The following is a 21379-nucleotide window of genomic DNA, read 5'->3' on the forward strand; positions in this document are numbered from 1 at the left end:
ACACACACACACACACACACACACTCGGAACTATATACATGAACCTAAACGGACAAGGAACAAACAAGCACACTATTGTGCCTATGCTTGCGGAAACATAAATATAGTGTACAGTACATACATGAATGCATATGAGCAGACTCACACCCCTCACCCTCACTTTACTCTTGTTATTTCAACACTGTGGTTGTTTACAGGGACTGCTTCTAAAGTTCTCAACAACTGACACATCTATACATACCAGCAGAAGAAACCACAATGTATCTCTGAGAATGCTGAGTCACAATGCAGCTCACACCTCTGAGCCAAGTTCTGAGACAACAAGCTGTGGTAGCTAGCTGATTGGCTACAAAGGCTGATCTGACACACCTGAGCCTCCCATACTGCACACTCTGGTCCTGTGAGACTTGACACGTGTTAGATTGTGGGTCCCTATAGTGTAACACTGTGTGGTGCATGGTGGCATACAGGTAGCAGTGGTGTTTAATGACATTCACTGTCAGTCCCTCAAGGGCCCTCCTTTTGCTGAGGTTAACACATATGACTAAGTTCTGAAAATGAAAGGAGGAAAAAAGTGTCTTCGAGGTAGCTTTGCGGGGCAGAAATACTGGACTAAGAAGTAAATTGCAGAACCCATTGATGTGATTCAAAATAGTTTAGTGCCAATTTAGCAGATTTAATTTGAACACTGTAACCAGCTCACAGGGCTTCAGTGTTTGCCTGTTTAAAACCTTGCCTGTTAAATCAGCCATTGATTCAGGCCAGAGAATCCAGGTGAGTGGACTCAATATAATAAATTAGACAATTAAGCGCCAGGGAGAAACTAGCCTAAGACTCCTTCTAGCCATCTAGGACTAGAGTTGAAGTCACCTGCTGGAAACTGATTGATTTCTAACAAGGTGGAACAGTACCCTAATCCCTTATATGCTCCCTGGCTAGATCAATTACATTTACAGTGGGTATGCCTGCATTTGGCTGCTCATCCATTCATTCAACATGGCATGTGTCACTGCTAGTTATTTACCACACTAAAACCTCTTTTGATTGAGTATGCCTTGAAAACAGTATTGCATTAGGAGCCACTAAACTCTGATGCGTGGGAGGGGATTGGATGTGAAAAAGCATCACACACCATATTTTCTGCTGACAACACAAAAATAAGATACCAACAAAAAAAAATCCTCTAACCGACGAGCGGATTTGATATAAATCATATTTCCCATTCCTCGTGCAAGCCCCTGCAGAGCCTACAATTTCTCACCCCACTGCATCCTGCATCTGTGCGTAAGAGACAGCAGATCTAATGCACATACACTACAATGGAGTCTGTCTGTCTGTCTGTCTGTGTGTGTGTGTGTGTGTGTGTGTGTGTGTTGGTTGGTTCTTCTACCCTTGTGGGGACCAAAAATCACAAAAAGGCCCCACAAGGATAGTAAAACAAGGAAAATGCTCCCTTGTGCCCATTAGGACAAGGGCTATTTTAAGCTTAGGGGTTAGGGTTAAGGTTAGGAATTGGGTTTAGGGTTTTGGTTACAGGTTAAACCTGCAATATGCAACTTTTTGGGCGACCCGACCAAATTCATATAGAAATGTTATAGATCTTTCATTCTCATTGAACGCAAGTCTAAGAAGCGGTAGATCTGTTCTATGTGCGCTATTTCTATGCCTCCCATTCTTAAGTTTAGTTTTTGCGTCATTTACTTTCGGTTTTGTACACCAGCTTCAAACAGCAAAAAATATTTAAAGTTATGGAACATACAGTATATTTCACAGCAGTTTAGATGGTACAATGATTCTCTTCACTATACTTGCTTGTTTTTCACAAACTAAAATTAGGGAACTATTAGAATTTTAGCAACCAGGAAATGGCAGAGCAATTTCTGCATAGTGCACCTTTAAGGTTAAGGAAAATAGGATTTTGAATCAAAATCCATTTTAGGTCCCCATGTGTGTTGTTGTGTGTTGTTTTAATTATTGTGTTACATAAACCAGGTTTCCATCCAACCTACATGTCGGTAAAAAAAAGTCATGACAGGCCTGATAGAAAAAGCAAATGTGTCTGTAAACTTTGCAAATGTCCCCCCAAAAAATAAGTTTGACAAAGTGAGATCTTTTTGTGTCAGTAAAATTAATTATGGGAGAAATGGTGGTGGAAACGCTTTTATGTGCAAATATTGATATAATAAGCATCATATAGGAGTAAACTTGGAGTCACGCGATGAGATGTTGTGTGGTCCTCCCACTACGACTCAAGAAAGCATGCAGTATATTAGGCTACAAATTAAATAAGTTATGATAAACTTCACAGGGTGGTGAAAGTGCACAAATAAAATATCAAATCTAATTATATTTGTCACATGCGCCGAATACAACAGGTGTAGACCTTACCGTGAAATGCTTACTTACAAGCCCTTAATCAACAACGCAGTTCAAGAAATAGAGTTAAGAAAATATTTACTAAATAAACGAAAGAAAAAAAATCTAATCAAAAAGTAACAAGAAAATTACATAACAATAATGAGGCTATATACTGGGGTACCGGTACCGAGTCAATGTGGGGGTACAAGTTAGTCGAGGTAATTTGTAAAGTGACTATGCATAGATAATAAACAGTGAGTAGCAGCAGTGTAAAAACAGAGAGGGGGGGTGGTAGCAGAAAGAACAGTCTATGACTTGGGTGACTGGAGTCTTTCACAATTTTTGGGCCTTCCTCTGACACTGCCTAATATATAGGTCCTGGATGGCAAGAAGCTTGGCCCCAGTGGTGTACTGGGCCGGAACGCACTACCCTCTGTAGCGCGTTACGGTCAGATGCCTAGCAGTTGCCATACCAGGTGGTGATGCAACCGGGCAAGATGCTCTCGATGGTGCAGCTGTGGAACTGGGGACCCATGCCAAATCGTTTCAGTCTCCTGAGGGGGAAAAGGTGTTGTCGTGCCATCTCACAACTGTCTTGGTGTGTTTGGACCATGATAGTTTGTTGGTGATGTGGGCACCAAAGAACTTGAAACTCTCAACCCACTCCACTTCAGCCCTGTCAATGTTAATGGGGGCCTGTTCAGCCCTCCTTTTCCTATAGTCCACGATCAGCTCCTTTGTCTTGCTCACATTGAGGGAGAGATTGTTGTCCTGGCACCACACTGCCAGGTCTCTGACCTCCCTATAGGCTGTCTCATCGTTGTCAGCAAACTTAATTATGGTGTTGAAGTTGTGCTTGGCAACGCAGTCGTGGGTGAACAGGGAGTGCAGGAGGAGAATAAGCATGCACCCCTGATGATGAGCTTGATGCACCTTTCCAATAAATATCTAGGGTCTTAGTCTGGTGACATAATGATCGATGCTCGGCAGACATTTGATAAATAAAAATGATCTCAAACATTATGCGGATTTAGAATATTAGCATGAAAATCTGTCGTCAATTGGATGGAAACCTAGCTATAGAGACCAAAGCATTGACTGAAATCTTGATCCTAGTACTTGGTCCGCAAGTTTTTCTCATGGATGACCATGGTAATAAATGCACTTCTTTTAATTGCCGATTTACTATTCACCTCACAAGACATAAACTAAAACAACATAACCTCAATCCAAAGGAATAAATCATTTTCCTTCCACTGCACTGACCACGCCTCGCATAACCATATACCCCCCTCTCACTTTTCTGTACTCCCCAATCCCCTCCACCTCCCATCTCCTCCCTTCCCATGTCTCGTTTAAGTTGTGAGGAGCTGACCCCTGCCAGCCGTCACTGCTTGTCAGCTCTCTAATTGACACTTAAATCCTCCTCAGTGTTTAGCTGGAGCTCCACAGTGGAAAAGAATACTGCAGGAGGTTTCTATAGGAACCACCAGGCTGATATACCCTCAGCTACACCCACTATACCTTAGAACCTATAGGCTGAGACTTCTACACATCAGGGTAGAGGAGTTTAATACGGGTGTGTCAGGACAATGGCTCACTGAGACAGAGGTTCAACATGAATTATATCCTACTCGATCTGTTGAGGTGTCAAAAGCCAGGCATGCAGGCATCAACATTATTGACTGATCTCTTTGATTTGAAGAGGAGGATTTGAAACAACGGTAGTGGCATATAGCACCCACCACTGCACAATATGAGAAGGGTTCAGTCTGCTAACGCTCAGAGTTCTATCAGAACAGGAATGGTACTTGAGTTGTTTTTATTAGCCAGGAGAGCTGCCCTCCACCCCTGCAGTAACTATATCTGGAGTATAGGTGAGGAGGGGGACAGAGGTCTTTCTACACTGAGTGTGCAAAACATTAAGGACACCTGCTCTTTCCATGACACAGACTGACCAGGTGAATCCAGGTGAAAGCTATGATCCCTTCTTGATGTCACTTGTTAAATCAATTTCAATCAGTGTAGATGAAGGGGAGGAGACAGGTTAAAGAAGGATTTTTAAGCCTTGAGATAATTGAGAAATGGATTGTGTGTGTGTGCCATACAGAGGGTTTTTCACGATCAACAATTTTCCCTGGGTATGGTCCACCACCCAAAGGACAGTGGGAAGCATTGGCGTCAACATGGACCTGCATCGCTGTGGAACACTTTCGACACTCAATATTAGGAAGGTGTTCCTAATGTTTTGTATACTCAGTGTACATGTGTGTTCCTAGTAAACATAAAGCTTTGCAGGTCTTTGAAGACACAGCAGGTCTGTTTGGTTCTCTCCTCTGACTGTTCATCTCCCCGGCCAGCCTTTCAACCTCCTCTCCATTAATCTCCATAGGCCTGCCAGCAAATGACAAGTTCAAATAATCATGTCATGAATAAAATAATTGAATTGGAACCAGGCACAGAAATTGAAATGTGCCAGCATTTTACAGTTCCTTTCTCCTGTCCTTCGAAGCAGTCAAAGGGGCGAGATTATACTGTACTGACTGATGTTGGCAGGCAGCATGGTGTGCCTAGTGTTCAGGATAGCCTGAGTTAAGCCTCCTCTGTGCTGCTGAAGAGATGTATTGCTACAACAGCATTAACACACTTCAAATATAATATAAAAATATCAAATAAAATACAATTGTATTTGTCACATGCTCCGAATACAACAAGTGTAGACCTTACCGTGAAATGCTTACTTACAAGCCCGTAAAACAACAATGCAGTTTTAAGAAAATAGAGTTAAGAAAATATTTACTAAATAAAAGAAAATAAATTAAATAATATATACAGGGGGTACCGGTACTGAGTCAATGTGCGGGGGTACAGTTTAGTCGAGGTAATTAGTAGGTAGGGGTAAAGTGACTATGCATAGATAATAAACAGCGAGTAGCCGCAGTATAAAAACAAAGGGGGGGCATTTGATTAATTGTTGAGCAGTCTTCTGGCTTGGGGGTAGAAGCTGTTAAGGAGCCTTTTGGACCTAGATTTGGCGCTCCGGTACCACTTGCCGTGCGGTACCAGAGAGAACAGTCTATGAGTGTGACTGGGGTGACTGGAGTCTTTCTGAGAATTTTTGGGGCCTTCCTCTGAAATCATGGAATTTAAACCAGCAACACTGTATGTGCAGGTCTCACACGTTTCAAACAGAGACACTGACTATAACGCATCAACCCTCTTCTCTGAAAGTGAGGGTAAATTCTTTATTTTTGATTTAATAGAGGCCTACCAAATCTCTATCTCCGGATGACAAAGGACCTTCTAGGCAGACGACACACAGGTAATTGTGGAGCGGTCTGTCTGTAAAGAGCACGACCTTCACAAATCCTTCAGTAATGAAGGTAAACCTAATAACCCATGTGGATCACAAACGATGCCCGGCTAAACATGATTAAGTGTCACTGAGGATTGCCTATGACATAAGGAGGGGGGGCAGCAAGATGCCCAGTGAGCCCTAATGGAGATGTCAGAAAGACAAAATGGAGGAGATGATGGACAGGAATGGAGAGGCAAGGAGGGGCAAGCTGTTCTGATCCTTCTCTGATAGATCATGTTGATCTTTGTTTGAAGACAATTACATTGTTTTTTGATTGATGTTTGTTTTTAAATCAAGCTATTTGTCTAATCCTATCCCTTTTGGAAGGATATCATTTTCTACCTATTTCATAAATCTAGCGTCATTTGATCACTTTGTTGTCGCAGATAATTGTCTTGCGCAGCAGGAAATGCAAATAGTAGCGTATCAAGTTTAAAAAGTATTAACCCCTACAAAAATGGCCATTAATTATAATCCACATAATTCACATTTCCTGTTGTTGCAGGATTAAGAAAGCATATCTGAACACTGTGACTTAGCATTTAGTTCCTAAAACGCTACTTGAAACGGGACAAGTACGCACATCCAGTGTAACACACCTGTGATATGTTATCATGAATAAGCACACATTGCCCCCCAGCAGAGACTTTTCTAAATGGCTTTTTCACATTGTCTAGATAAAAAACTAAATGGACATTTGCAACCTCAATAAGTGACTGTACACCCACACAACCTTCCAGGCTCTGTTTTCTACCAAAAGCACTTTAGAATCCATGAATTTCCACTGTGAGCGAGTAGGCTTCTCCCCTGGCCCTGAGAAGAGCTCTGTACGTGTCTCTAGCATATGGTGGAATTACAGCTCCAGACTCCCCTGTTTGGGAGGCGGCACCGATGGGAGTGTTGGTGTTTCAATTGAGGATCTCCATCTAATTAAACATCTTCAACAAAGTTAGAACCAGTGGTGATAAATATCAGCGAAGCTTTTTTCTCACTAGGATAGATTTAGCACGTACATGTCTCTCTATGTCCCGGTTGTGTAGACCACGGTTTCTCAAACTCGGTCCTGGGGTCCCCCTGGATGGAAGTTTTGGTTTTTGCCCTAGCAATACACAGCTGATTCAAATAACCAATTCATCAAGCTTTGATTATTTAAATCAGCTGTGTAGTGCTAGGGCAAAAAAACTTTACGTGCCGCCGGGGAGGGCCTGGGGTAGCCCATAGCTATTTAATGCTTAGCGTGAAACCATCTCTTCTGAGAACTAATCATTTTCTGCTAAAGAGGGTTTGGATTTGGTCTTCTATCTTGCCTTTGTTAGATTGTGAGGAGTCGGCAGTTTGTTGAGATAAAAGGGACTTGCTATTCTGGTTTTAATGATCGTGAAAGGTCAAGGGCTATGAAGGCAGATAAAGGCTCATGACCTCTCTGACATCAATAAGGTCTTGAATATAGAGGGGAAAGAGTGAGAGACAGGCCTACTCTCCACACTCAGCAGATTAGTGTATAATAGGAGGGCATCACTCTCAGGTTGATGTATCTGCTAAACTTGACCTGCGGTTTTGACATGGTAATGAGACGCATAATAATTCAACTCCCACCACTCCACATTTCAGCTTGGCTAACAGGTATGCAATCCTATAGCAGTAGATGCCTTTTCCAGATCAGAGCACTAAGTGTGTGTGTTTGTGCCTGCGTGCGTGTATGTCTGTGTGCGTATGAATGTATGAGCAGTGGCCAGAAATATGGCCGCTGGAGGGGGATTGACTGGACAGCATGAGGCTGCTGGGAAGGATGATCTACCGGCATGCGCCTTCATGGCCCTGGTACGCATACACACATTTTTTTCACATAATGTAGGCATTAATAGAAATGTACAGTACACTGACTCAAGCGTTCACATTCCGCATGGATTCACACACAACAGCGTCCTTCCACACTCAACATGAAAGCCACTAATTTATACCCCGCAACTGTCAAAGGGTGTGTGTGTATATGTCTGCGTACGTGCGTGCGTGTGTATGTATATGTGTACTATATGGGTCGTTCCACCTAGATTGTTCTGAAATAATATCTGTAGTTAGAAACAGATAAGATAAGCATTCCTGCAACATTATTTTGTTGAAAGAACATTTGAACTCTATAGAAATTAAGCTAATTGATTTCACCTAAATTGGCCATTTCAATATATTTGATTCATATAATATTCAGTAAATATAGTACCCAACATGCAATTTGGACCAAACCTCTTCTTAATAATGATTAAGCAATGGTCAAAAGCAACCCACGGACCCCCCAAACCACACACCAAGCCCACACCAATAGCCAGTATATAGTATCAGTTCACTATGTCTGACATGTAGTATGAAGCTACGGCTAGGAGTATTGTTTCTTCATACTATGTAATCTATTGTCAGTAAATTTGGTGATGGTTATTTTCCCCTTTTCAGAGAAATTTGTCATTGAAGTTGTCATACAACCTGATATTACCAGGGGCTGACCACTAGATGGTGCTGTTCCTGCTATTAGATTAAAAAAGTGTGAATAATTTTGACCCCCCTCAATGTTAATTCATGACTGAACCTTTAAATGATAATGATGTATACATGTAGAGAGAAAGTTTACTATTAGAACAATGTATTTGCCCAAATACATTTCAAATAAAAATAATTTGAAAACAGCTCGAGCACTACTCATTCCTCATTTCCTTCTTTCACTTAATTTTCTTTCTTCAGTGTATCTTCTATTGCAGTGATGACGCTACATCCCAAATGATATTGGTGACCACTTGCAGTGGTTGGTGCCTTATGGGATACCTCTGAATTTTGGAAATGAATCCCTTTATCTACTTCTACAAAGTCAGATGTCTCTGTGTCCAGTATGAAGGAATTTAGAGATAGTTTCGAGAGCCAATGCTAACTGGCGTTAACGCAATGACTGGAAGTCTATGGGTATCAGATGATAATTGTTTTTAGTACATAACATGTGTCCTCTCTGTTTCTCCAATAAATGCTAATGCTAATCTGCAGGAATGCTAATCTAATAATGCTAATATTGTTTCTAACTGCAGAAACTATTTCAGAACAATCAGAGATGGTGGGGGTCATGGCTTGCTGAAATGACATGTGTTTGGAGATATATAAAGAGAGAACCGGGGAGAAAGAGAAAGCAGAAGAGAGAGGGAGAACCAAAAAGTCTAGAAAAAAGGGGAAAGGATGTTGAAGTAGGCTACTCCTGCATGCAAGATTAATGAAAGGCAATAACAAGAAAATTCTGCATGAGATCTTAGTGGTTTGGGGAACACTGTGAGATTTGAATAGCATTACACAGAAAGGTTAGCGGGCAAACAACACAACTCAATATGAATCCCCTCAAGAGCAATTTAGGTGTCAATGAGAGCACAAAACCACAACAGAAAAACCAACAAGCCCTTCACGGTTGGAGACCATTAAACAAACAGGCAGGGAGAGACAGAAAAACAAAAACACAGACAAACAAACAGACAGACAGGCACACAGACAGACAGACACACAGCCAGCCAGACACACAGAAAGACAGACAGAAAGCGAGAGAGACCGACAGACAGACATGTCTCTACATCATATGTAGAGACTCCGGGCCTGTGGAGGACAAGTTGGCTAAAGGGGCTCTGCTACGGTCTGTAATGGAATTCACCAGGCTAGCACAGTGTGCCATATCCAAAAGCAATAAAAAAACATTTTAATTGAACTGGCTTCATGCAAGGAGAGGGAGGAATAAAGAGAAGGAGAGAGAGGCAGACTAAAAGAACAACAACCAACAGCTTGCTGGGGCTCCCTGTGTGTCTTTTGTGTGACTGTGCAGTTAGCGTACAAAAACACACTGGAAGTCAGACTTATTACGCTGGCACAAAGAACTAAGTAGGGCAACCAGAAGTTCCCAGAAGAGTGTTACACAAGTACAAGTACTACTACAGCTGTAGTTAAGGAGAAACAGATCAGTCATGGCTACCATAACACAAGAGCAAATGCTAACCTTGGCACATTGAATCAACCAGGTTTAAAGTAGATCAGGCAACACTGGATGCCTTACTTGTACGTTTTGGTATTGTAGTCAACAGAAAGTGTCTGGTATTGTAGTCAACAGAAAGTGTCTGGTATTGTACATTTTGGTATTGTAGTTAACAGAAAGTGTCTAGAATTGTACGTTTTGGTATTGTAGTCAACAGAAAGTGTCTGGTATTGTACATTTTGGTATTGTAGTTAACAGAAAGTGTCTAGAATTGTACGTTTTGGTATTGTAGTCAACAGAAAGTGTCTGGTATTGTACGTTTTGGTATTGTAGTCAACAGAAAGTGTCTGGGATGGTATGTTTTGCTATTGTACAGTAAATTCCCTCACCAAGCTCTATCAAATCTCTACAACCCCAGCACAACATGTTATGTCACCATGCTGGTCTCTTTCAAAAGCCAATTCATATGCACAGCCCACCACAGGCTAGTGCTAAGAGTTTTTCTCTCTCCCACTCAAAGTACTCTCCGCCCCAGAGAGAGGTGTGTTGCAGTGAGTCAAGCCACACCGTACTGTGCGGTGCTAGACTAGGCTAGGCTGGACAGGGTGAGCAGACGGTTTCAGTGTCTGAACAAGGTGAACCTGTCAGTGAGTCTTGGAGGGCTATTCTCCTCACCATGTAAGTGCTGCATACACACACTCCTTCAAACACACACACACACTGCCCCCTCTCACATTGCACAATGTCTTCATCTATCACGGCCGGGGACACCAGACCGGGCAATCTCTCTTCCTCATGTCTATCCGCCATCTCCCGTTATCATTCTATCGTCCATTCTTACTCCAAGGGCAGCTCCGCATTCCTCATATTTTAGTTTGATGCCTTGTTGACGTGCTGCTGTCTCGCTCCCCCCCCCTTCAAATCACTCTCTCTGTCTGATGTCTACTCCCCCAACTCCCCCGCCCCTCCACAATGTAAAGACATGAGGAGAGAAATCCCATTTGGAGCCTAATCCAGTACAGATCAGTGACTTAGAGCCATTAATGCCCAGGTAAATCTTTCTATCCTGCAAGACTGAGGAGTGAAACAGCCTCCACAAGCACACTCCTCAAGAGTCAGCCTGTTAAACAAGCGGCCGTGGTGGGGAGGTATACAACTGACGGACGGGAGTTAATAAATTGCATTTAATCATGACAGCGTTAAACCTGTTGGAGGGAGGGAGGGTGATGGAGGGAGGAAAGACAGAAGGGAGGAGAGAGGGAGTGTGAGAGAGGGTGAGCGTATCCCCGGGAGACGCAGAGGGGTGCGCATCTATCAAACGCGCACGGCTCTGTGCTCGTCGCCAGCGGCGGGGGCTGCAGTCAACTTCAGGAAATAAGAAAATGATTAAATGTGATTTAATGTCACGCGCCACGCGGGGAAAAAGCACATCTGTCAGCCGGAGAATGATGTTATTACACCTTCCTCTCTCTCACGCTCACTCACTTTCTACTACTCTTTCTATCTCACTATTAGAGTCTACAGATATCTGTTTCCTCTTTCCATCCTCTTTCTTCCCATCTCTCTTTCTGGCCCTCTCTGTTATTCACCTTGCTCTTTCTTTCCATTTCATACTGAGAGATTCAGAGTGATGGTGTCGTGGACGTACCAGATCAGTGTTTCAAAACGATCGGGACCACTGGACTGGACAGGATTGAAATACTGTAGGAGTTGATAGAACTCTGATTAAACACGGAGCTGCTCAAGCGCCTGTCTACTACACCTTTCAACACAGTCAGAAATACATGTGTCGTTTCTGGCTCTACTGTTGTTCAAACACATTCAAACAGTGTCCTTCACAGAGGATGCACAGATCTGAGCCAAAACCTTTACACACTGCCCCCTCCATTCCACTCTGCTGCACTGCACCCATCACTGTACTTACCCTGGCACTTCCCACCGTTAGTGGGGTCTCCATGGTAACCAGGCATGCAGGTCTGGCACTGCAGTCCGGTGGTCAAGTTCCTGCACTGCTCACAAGCACTGCCATTGACACAGGTGCTGTGGCCATTACACTGGCAGGCTGAGAAAGAGAGAGAGAGAGAGATAGAGATTAACAATGAGTGTTGTTATGTGGAGGGGGTGTATAGCTTTATGTCTGAAGCCAAAGGAATACAATAAACATGTGAATGTATTTATGTTTGTTTATGGTTGCATTGAGGTGCTACATGATGGGAGTCGTAATGAGTTTTTGTGTGAGCGTAGTTACATGGGTCGACGTACCTAGGTGTATGCATGCATGCGTTTGTCTCTCTGTGTGTGTGTGTGTGTGTGTGTGTGTGTGTGTGTGTGTGTGTGTGTGTGTGTGTGTGTGTGTGTGTGTGTGTGTGTGTGTGTGTGTGTGTGTGTTGACCTACCAGGGCAGTGGATGTAGGCCCAGTCGAACCCTTTATCTCTGGGGCAAAGACCAGGCTCCAGTACCATGTCTCGGTAACTCTCCCTTTCTCTGGCCTGTCTGGAGGGGCTCTTCATGGGCCCACGGTATGAACCCTCCATACACTGGCCTTTCCCTGTGTTAGTGGGGTCTCCACACCAGCCACATTCTGCCTGATCCAAACACTGGCTACACGTCCTCAGGCCCGAACAGTTCTGAGCTAGAAGGGGAGAATGAGACCGAGAGAAAGAGAGATTATTTAGACACATTTACACTGAACAAAAATATAAACGAAACATGTAAAGTGTTGGTCCCACGTTTCATGAGCTGAAATAAAAGATCCTAGAAATGTTCCATACACACAAAAAATGTGTTTACATCCCTGTTAAGTGAGCATTTATCCTTTGCCAAGATAATCCATCCACCTGACAGGTGTGGCTTATCAAGAATCTGATTAAACAGCAGGATCATTACACAGGTGCAACTTGTGCTGGGGACAATAAAAGGCCACTCTAAAATGTGCAGTTTTGTCACACAACACAATGCCACAGATGTCTCAAGTTTTGAGGGAGCGTGCAATTGGCATGCTGGCTGCAGGAATGTCCACCAGAGCTGTTGCTAGAGAATTTAATGTTAATTTCTCTACCATAAGCCACCTCCAACGTCGTTTTAGAGAATTTGTCAGTATGTCCAACCGGCTTCACAACCGCAGACCACGTGTAACCACGCCAGCCCAGGACCTCAACATCAGGCTTCTTCACCTGCTAGATCGTCTGAGACGAGACACCCGGACAGCTGATGAAAGTGTGGGTTTGTACAACGGAACAATTTCTGCACAAACTGTCAGAAACAGTCTCAGGGAAGCTAATCTGCGTGCTCGTCGTCCTCACCAGGGTCTTAAACTGACTGCGGTTCGACTTCGTAACTGAAGTCTTGGATGGCCACTGGCACGCTGGAGAAGTGAGCTCTTCATGGATGAATCCTGGTTTCAACTGTTCTGTGCAGATGGCGTTGTGTGGGCGATAGGTTTGCTGGTGTCAGCGTTGAGAACAGAGCGTTCCAAGGTGGCAGTGGGGTTATGGTATGGGCAGGCATAAGCTACAGACAACAAACCCAATTTGTATTTTCATCTGCTGCCATCACCTCATGTTTCAGCATGATAATGCATGGCCCCATGTTGCAAGGATCTGTACACAATTCCTGGAACCTGAAAATGGCCCAGTTCTTATATGGCCTGCATACTCAGCACCCATTGAGCATGTTCGGGATGCTCTGGGTCGACGTGTAAGATAGTGTGTTCCAGTTCCCGCCAAAATCCAGCATCTCGCACAGCCATTGAAGAGGAGTGGGACAACATTCCACAGGCCACAATCAACAGCCTGATCAACTATATGCAAAGGAGATGTGTCATGCTGCATGAGGCAAATGGTTGTCACACCAGATACTGACTGGTTTTCTGATCCACGCCCCTATCTTTTTTGTTAAGGTATTTGTGACCAACAGATGCATATATGTATTCATGTGAAATCCATAGATTAGGGCCTAATGGATTTTTTTCAATAGACTGATTTCCTTACATGAACGGTAAATCTTTGAAATTGTTTCACGTTTTGTTTATATTTTTGTTCAGCGTATTTAGACACATTGTAAAGTCCCTTATAGAATACTTGGCTGCTATTGAGAACATTAATCAGTAGTATAAGTAAGCACTGTTACATCCATCCACCTAAACAACACATAAATAAAGTAGACATTTGTTACTCATTACTTAATTAATTCTCTTGGCAGTGGGAGGTAATGCTCTCCAACACTTTCTTAGACAGCCACTGACTATTCATCGAATAGCCAGCTGATTCATTATTTAATGGATTAGAGGGTGGGGATACATTTGCGGTTTTTCATTTAGAGAGAAATGATTCCCAACTTTAGGACAATGGAGTATTTTTGGGGATTGAAAGTTTGTGTTATTGAGCCAAGTTATCAAGAGCTGCCGAGGTTATCAAGAGCTGCCGAGGTTATCAAGGCTTGAGTTGAAAAAGTGTGTTTATCATAGTGCTGTAAGCCCTTATCACGTACACCCTCTTCACTTCATCTATTGAAAGCTGAAGTCTGACTCAGGCCTTCCAACCAAAGAGTGACATTTTGCAAGGATTACATTTTAGCAAACGTGCTTTTGTTCAGCCTATCAGAGAAGGGAGAGAGCTGCGGGTGGCAGCCATATTGCAACCCGTCGGACTGTCTGACAAAAGCAGGTGGTTGGCTGACGACAAAGAGTAAAGCCCCTAAGCCTAAGGCGAGGCAAACGTCTGTTCATCCCATAGCCCCAACATAAAGCCCCCCAGGACCAAACACAACTTATATCCTCTTAATGCATTTACTTAACACTAACATATGCAGCATAGGCACTTTAACAAGAAAGTGAGGGTGTTTGGTCAGTTTAGAGGACAAAGTTAGCTCAAAAAGACTCTATGGAGGTGCAGTTACTCTCCATATATATATATACATTTATGTACTGTATGTAAGCTTTAAAACATCAGTGCTTTCAAAGACACTTCTGACGTACATATACATAGAGAGTACCAATTTAGTTAAAGTTACTAAATATAATCTTAACTGCCTGTCCTTGATGAAGCATAGTAGTCACATCACAATAAAGGCTATTTCATTAGTACCACCTGCATCCTCCTTTATACGCTTATACTATTGCTAATACTATTTTATAAACTATTTTTATGTATTTATTTTATACTACGGCTAATACTGCACAATTCAAAAACGTGCCCCCCAATCTCCCCTTCCTTGATACATGTGTAAATATTGTACTATAAATTATGCATTCCTGTATTATACTTATGCTAAAATGTTTATTCTATTCTACTGAGCCATTTACTTTATGTCCGTGTCCTTATCATTATTACTTCTTACTGTTGTTGCATAGCCGACAAGGAACTTGCAAGTAAGCATTTCGTTGGACGGTTTATACCATGTGTATCCTGTACATACGACTAATAAGATTTAAAACTTGAAATGTTATTACTTCTTTCCGATAGCTTGACCTCTTCTTTCCTAAATAAATGTAATTCCTTTCCATAAACGTTGTCTCTATTGAGGATGCATTGGTATTCACAATACAATGTTTCTGACATTCAAACAAACAATGTGAAATTACATATTTTACTGCATTCAATGCTTACAAAGAAATGTTCAATCCATAACTTATGGATTCAGAAGCAGAGGTGAGCTTGGTGGGTCAGTTAAATCTGTTTTCTTTGACAACATCTGGGAGATTGAACTTGTTAGTTTCCTTCTTTGAACTTTGTCGAGCATAAGAGGGAAACATTTGTTTGTGATCCAATATTTACAGCTTGGTTCTAATAATACATCATAAATCTAAATGATTGACTGGGGCCTTTCAGATAGTTTATTCAGGTTTGGCCATCATGGAGTAGCTAAACAAGTCAACTGGTTGTGAGCACAACAACATGAACAAATAGCTGTGAAACACGGTTGAAGGAGGAAACACAAGGTAACTCAACAAGAACCCATAAGAGACCAAAAGGTATGAGGAAGTTCCAAGATGTTCTCTTCCATTGCCGTGTGGAGTTGGCTGAGTGAATGGTAGAATTAGCATTTTTGCCAGATGTTTGAGTTTTTAACTGCTACCATTTCCATAAGCAGAAAAAGTGTTTATTGAATTGTCCCTGTTGCAATATTCAACCATGGTGCTGATTCATTTCTAGGTTCTCCTGTCTTTTTTCTCCAACCACAATCTTGTGCTTCACAATTACAAACACAGAGGCACTCCTCTTCCCTCTCCCAGCCTGTAGAGTTTACACAGTGTGGAAATATTATCTTCCTAAACTCTAACAGCTTTTAAGGCTTTTTAAAGGGCTCTTGTATTTGTTTAAAGTTCAAGCGAAAATGCCACTCCAAGTAGTAAGAACCAAATAGCATAATCATTTTAAAGGTTTACTCATACCATTGAGCAATCATATGGGGCTACAAACTCAAAATATTTAATCATTCTGACATCTACTTCATATTTCAGGAGGTTCATACCTTGTCATTAATATTCTGTCTTTTTCCATTGTGTGTTGAGAACTATTTAAATAAACATAACCCAGCCCACACTCTGTCGATCAAAGAACAGAAACCTATGTGGTACAGTACAACACCTCCATAAATATGCCGTATTGTTCTCTCAACCAATGCTGGGGTTGTCTTTGGAACAGCTTGTCTTTAAAGAACTGTTAACGACTTTCCTCCTGCTCTATGACAGATCTCTGAATGAAGCATCTGTAGGGAAACTAGAGTGATGTTCTATTGCTACGCCGAAACATAAGCTACGTGGATAGTCACCTGTTGAAATGTCCTTGGGTAAGGAATGTTTGGGGGATTTTCAAGTCCCTCAGTCGAGCACCTGATTCCCTTTATGTTCATGCTGGGCTGAAGCGCATTTGGGTACACATTTCTTTCTATTGCTACATAGCATTCTGTGTGATCTCAAAGCACAAGGCGGAAGATGGTTGATTGCTAAATGAACATATGCAAGTGTTGGTCAGGTTAATGCTCCTGGACATTTGGGTGGGGTGGTGTGCCAGGCAGATGGATGGGGATGGTGAATCACTCTGAGATGCAAATAAGTGGGCTCTGCCCTCATCGGATGCCAGTGTGCCCGTGTGTTTGTGTGTGCGTGTGCATGCGTGCGAGTGTGTGTAGGAGGTATACTGAACCTAACTAAAGAGAACGGGGCCGAGCTGTGTTCTAATTACCTGCTGAAATATGACCTTAACGCGGAGAAAGACCATTTCCAGGAGCAGCTGCAGAATCACATTGTGTTTAGGGGGACATTCTTTCAGGAGCACAGCCAGATTGGAGTCGCTGACCTCCCCCGGGCCTTTCAAGATAAATACATCCTGTGGCTACTGGCTAGTACACCAAAAAGTTAATCTTGCTTCCTGTTTCTCCCAATATCCCCTCAAAACCAAAACACAAGTAACCACCTACCTAAAAAGATTTGGAAAGGTACTGTGGATGGAGAAATGGCAAACTTGAGGGGAAAATCTTGGCAAGGATTGAAGTGAACAGGCAAAAAACATACACAGATGGAGTTGAATAATAATTACATTTTGTATATTTGTTCTCTCCCTACAAAACCCCTAAACTTGATAAAATAATCCTAAGGCGAACTATGACATTCCTTTAAATGAACATGTTGAAAACAAAAACACATTAGCACAATGACCCATTGTGTTTTGCTGTAACAGTACATTTCTTTATCTCTACGTTCTGAAGCCAAAAGCCTGATATGGGCTTAGCATACACACCGACGCTAAAACAACTAATTTACATTTTGATTGGATCCATATTGTCAGGCTTCCGTGAGTTGCATTACTCTGGAGGACAATAAAAGCAATAGTACAATTTGCCTAATTACATTCCCCAAATCTCAGAACCGATAGATGTTTGTATAGAGAGTTTAGTGTAATCAGAAATGTCAGGCCATAATATGAATACTCCACAAGCACACTGACCATCACTTAGTAGCTGAATGGTAATGACTTCAGACTCCCCTGGTGAAATGGCACTGAGAGGATGTGGCCTAATTGTGCATACCATTGTTGTTTTACATTATGTCACGCACTGTGAATACTGTCGCTGCTGTGGTATAACGAGGGGGAGTTCAAGCAAATTATGTGACCATGGCAAAATGTGGTGAAAGCTCTTTCCCTATTTGAAAAGTGGTAAAACAGAGTCCATAGACGGCTGACAGCATGTTACTCCTTGCGTCGGACTATGAGAACAGATTCTCACAATGTGTTATTGTTGGTACCAACATCTGATTGACATGAGTTTCAAAAGTGCCACTGCGTAAAACACATATCCTGTTTATGTGCACCTATCTCTCTCAGCAAAGTCTGGGGGTTATCTGACACTACAGGATCTATACATCAAGATCAGACATTCAACGGAGGGCTTTTAGAGCAAAGGAAACACTAACAGCGGGGCATATACTTTTCATCGAGTTGGATGCACGTCGATATGTTATTGATTTTCCCATAGTACCCAGGGACAGGGTGGCATACACCTAAGGGTCTAGGGAAGTGGAAGCACCTGGCTGACTGTAGAGCAAAATGAGTCCGCAAACATCCAAGGGAGTCTGATCTCACTGAGCAACACTAACCCTGAGGAATTCACTACTAACACACAGGAGCTGTAACTATTTGGAACATAAAGTGAGCCAGAGTGTGTGAGTGAGAGAGAGAGTGAGAGAGTGAGAGACTGTTTGCAATAATCTATTTACCCGCATTCCTTTGGAGGTTGTGTTGAAGATACACACACACACACACACACACACACACACACACACACACACACACACACACACACACACACACACACACACACACACACACACACACACACACACACACACACACACACACACACACAGTGGAAGCTGAACATTTTGACCTGTATACTCACAGACGCAGTCTCCAGTCTGCCATTCCAGACACTGTCCGTAGGGGAAGGAGATGACGTAAGCGTTGGAGTCCACACATCGCTGGGTGCTGCTGCACCACATACACTCCATGGCCTGGCTGGTGCAGTTGGCACAGGTGGTGCGCAGGGAGCAGGGCGCCTTACACGGGCGGGCACTCTGATTGGGGCTCACTGTGGAAAGGTGAAAATAAAATCATATTTAAATAACATCTGTGCCCAGCCTGAAAGTAGTGCTAAAAATAATCTGTGGGAGTTTATGTACATTTGCACTGCCTCTAAAACATAGACATTTTATTTCAACCTTATCTCAACCAAAAACAGAGTGTTTTTGCAGCAGGTACACCCATAACAATTCATGTACCATTTATTACATTAAATAATTAATTTAACCCAAGAGCAGACGGTAAACAATAGTAATTTCCTCCCTCGGTCCGACCCCATCATTTGAGCTGATTTAGGCAGGCAGGTTGTATCGAAGTGGGAGACAACTCCGCAGTGGTGGAGGAAACAGAAAAGTAATAAGAAACAGCAGGATGTCTTTGGTTACCCATTTCCACTCTCTGTCAGTGCAAAGTCGCGCTATGGGAAGTACGGCGGCCAAAACTGCACATTTGAGGCCTCATTTTCTTCGGCTCCCAAGCTATTCTGGGTTCCTAAATGAGTCCAAGCATGGTTCAGTGCGGCTAAAAGCGGACAAAATAAGACAGTGAGTCAGACGGGCCTGCTCGTGTTTCCAGTTTCCTTGAATGCGTGAGAGGGACGGTCGGTCACTGAGGGGCCATGATGGGAAGGAAGGTCAGCCACTGTCAAACAGTGGTAGAAAAAGTAACCAATTATAATATTTGAGTAAAAGTAAAGACGCCTTAATAGAAAATGATTCAAGTAAAAGTCACCCAGTGAAATACTACTTGAGTAAAAGTATAAAAGTATTTGGTTTTAAATATACGTAAGTGTCAAAAGTAAAAGTATACATCTTTTCACATTCCTTATATTAAGCAAACCAGACGGCAGTGTTCTTGTTTTAAAATGTACGGATAGCCAGGAGTACACTCCAACACTCAGACATCATTTACAAACAAAGCATTCGTGTTTAGTGAGTTAGCCAGATCATAAGTGTGTGAAAAGTACATATTTTCTTTAGGAATGTAGTGAAGTAAAAGTAAAAGTTGTCAAAAATATAAATAGTAAAGTAAAGTACAGATACCCAAAAAAAACGACTTAAGTAGTACTTTAAAGTATTTGTACTTAAGTACTTTACACCACTGCTGTCAAACACTCCAGGCTATGATCTTCTCCAGTCATAAGGATGCTCTTCCTAAAACAATATCTCTCCACCAACATTCTGTCCCCTTTTAAATTCACTAGTGAATTCGGCTCCTTGTCAATGATGATGATGATTGTAAACTTGTATCTCTAATTCAGTAGTGCCTGATTGAGCTTCAGAATAATGACATACTCATGTTCAAGGGAGGCCTCATGGAATTCACAAGGGTTACAGGTGCCTTTGAGAATTAGTCTCTATTATTCAATCACCATCACCTTTATTCTTCTTCAGCTCTCCTTCCCTTTCCCTCCCTCCCTTTTTCTCTCCCTATCCCTCTTTCTCCCAGTCCCTCTCTCACCGACTGGTTTTTCACAGATGAGTCCATCAGTTGTGGCGGTGCAGGGGTTGGCCTTAAGCCCTGCCACCTCTACCCTCTCCAGGTAAGCACAGAAGCCTGAGTCGCTGGGCTCCCCGGGCAGCCACTGCAGAGAGGAGTTGGTGAAGGGAGACATGTCCTCCCAGCCCCAGTACGAGATGTTGATCTTCCTTAGGCCCACCCATGGAGCTAACTTCTACAGGACAGAGAGGGGAGAGAAAGAGGCAGGCGAGAGGGGGAGGAGAAAATGGATGGAGAAAGAGGGGAAGAGAAAGATGAAAGAATGAAGAATATGAGAGAGAGAGAGAAAAGGGAGGTTAAAATCCTGAAATCTAAGATAGGAATTCTCTCTATTCTCCATAGTATGTTGAGGGCCAGTAAGAGTATGAAAACATGTTATTCCTTTCTCAACATAAATCATACATATTTGATTCATGCAATGTTTATGTGAAATCTTAAATCAAACCGTTGGGAAAATTGCTATAATTACAGTGAAAGTTCTCGACCTCAGACTTACAGCCAACACCAATCCATAAAACCAAGACAAGCCAGAGTCATTAAACTAAGGTATTTATTTTGACTTTTAAAAATGTCTGTGTGTTTGAGTTATTTCTTAAATGGGCAATAACGTCTCAAAAGTTTTACCTGTAATAAATTGTTAATTAGCCAGCTAACACCGGCTATGATCTATCACACAGTAAAAATTTATGAGAGCATAAAATTTGAGTAATCGAAGGAGACTGCCGTGATTTAAATCCTGAAAAACGTGTTGCTGTACGCTAAAATGCACTTTCATTCAAAATTCCTATTACAGGCCGCAACTGGGATGGAAAATAATGAATTTCTTAGGGGGGAAAAGCAAACTGATTATTGTAGCCATGGAGAGCATCAGCTACTTCCAAATAAATGTCAGAAAAGAAATGAGAGGAGGGAAAACTGTTGCCTCTGCATCCTAAAACAACCAAGGTGAGCTTTATTATTAAGAATAGCGTTCATCTTCAAAGAACAGACAGAAGCTGCTTAAACACTCCACCCCAAAACCATAGCGAGAGATCCTCTTGCTCTATTTTTTTAATTAACGGCACCAGTCAAACACCAGTGAAATATTTCCTCTTGCATAT

General features: G+C 42.4%; 1 protein-coding gene across 1 annotated transcript in view; it reads right to left on the reverse strand.

The window, feature by feature from the left end:
- LOC106607945 (attractin-like protein 1) overlaps positions 1 to 21379 on the reverse strand; it is a 356731-nt gene that overhangs the window by 228096 nt on the left and 107256 nt on the right. Inside the window, exons 17-20 of the mRNA XM_014205458.2 lie at positions 20241 to 20454; positions 18601 to 18789; positions 12098 to 12334; positions 11626 to 11763 (exon numbers count right to left, since the gene is read on the reverse strand). Coding sequence (XP_014060933.1) covers positions 11626 to 11763; positions 12098 to 12334; positions 18601 to 18789; positions 20241 to 20454 — 778 coding nt within the window. The remainder of the gene's footprint in view (positions 1 to 11625; positions 11764 to 12097; positions 12335 to 18600; positions 18790 to 20240; positions 20455 to 21379) is intronic.

The sequence above is a fragment of the Salmo salar genome, chromosome ssa01 (assembly GCF_905237065.1).
Source record: "Salmo salar chromosome ssa01, Ssal_v3.1, whole genome shotgun sequence".
Classification (NCBI taxonomy): domain Eukaryota; kingdom Metazoa; phylum Chordata; class Actinopteri; order Salmoniformes; family Salmonidae; genus Salmo; species Salmo salar.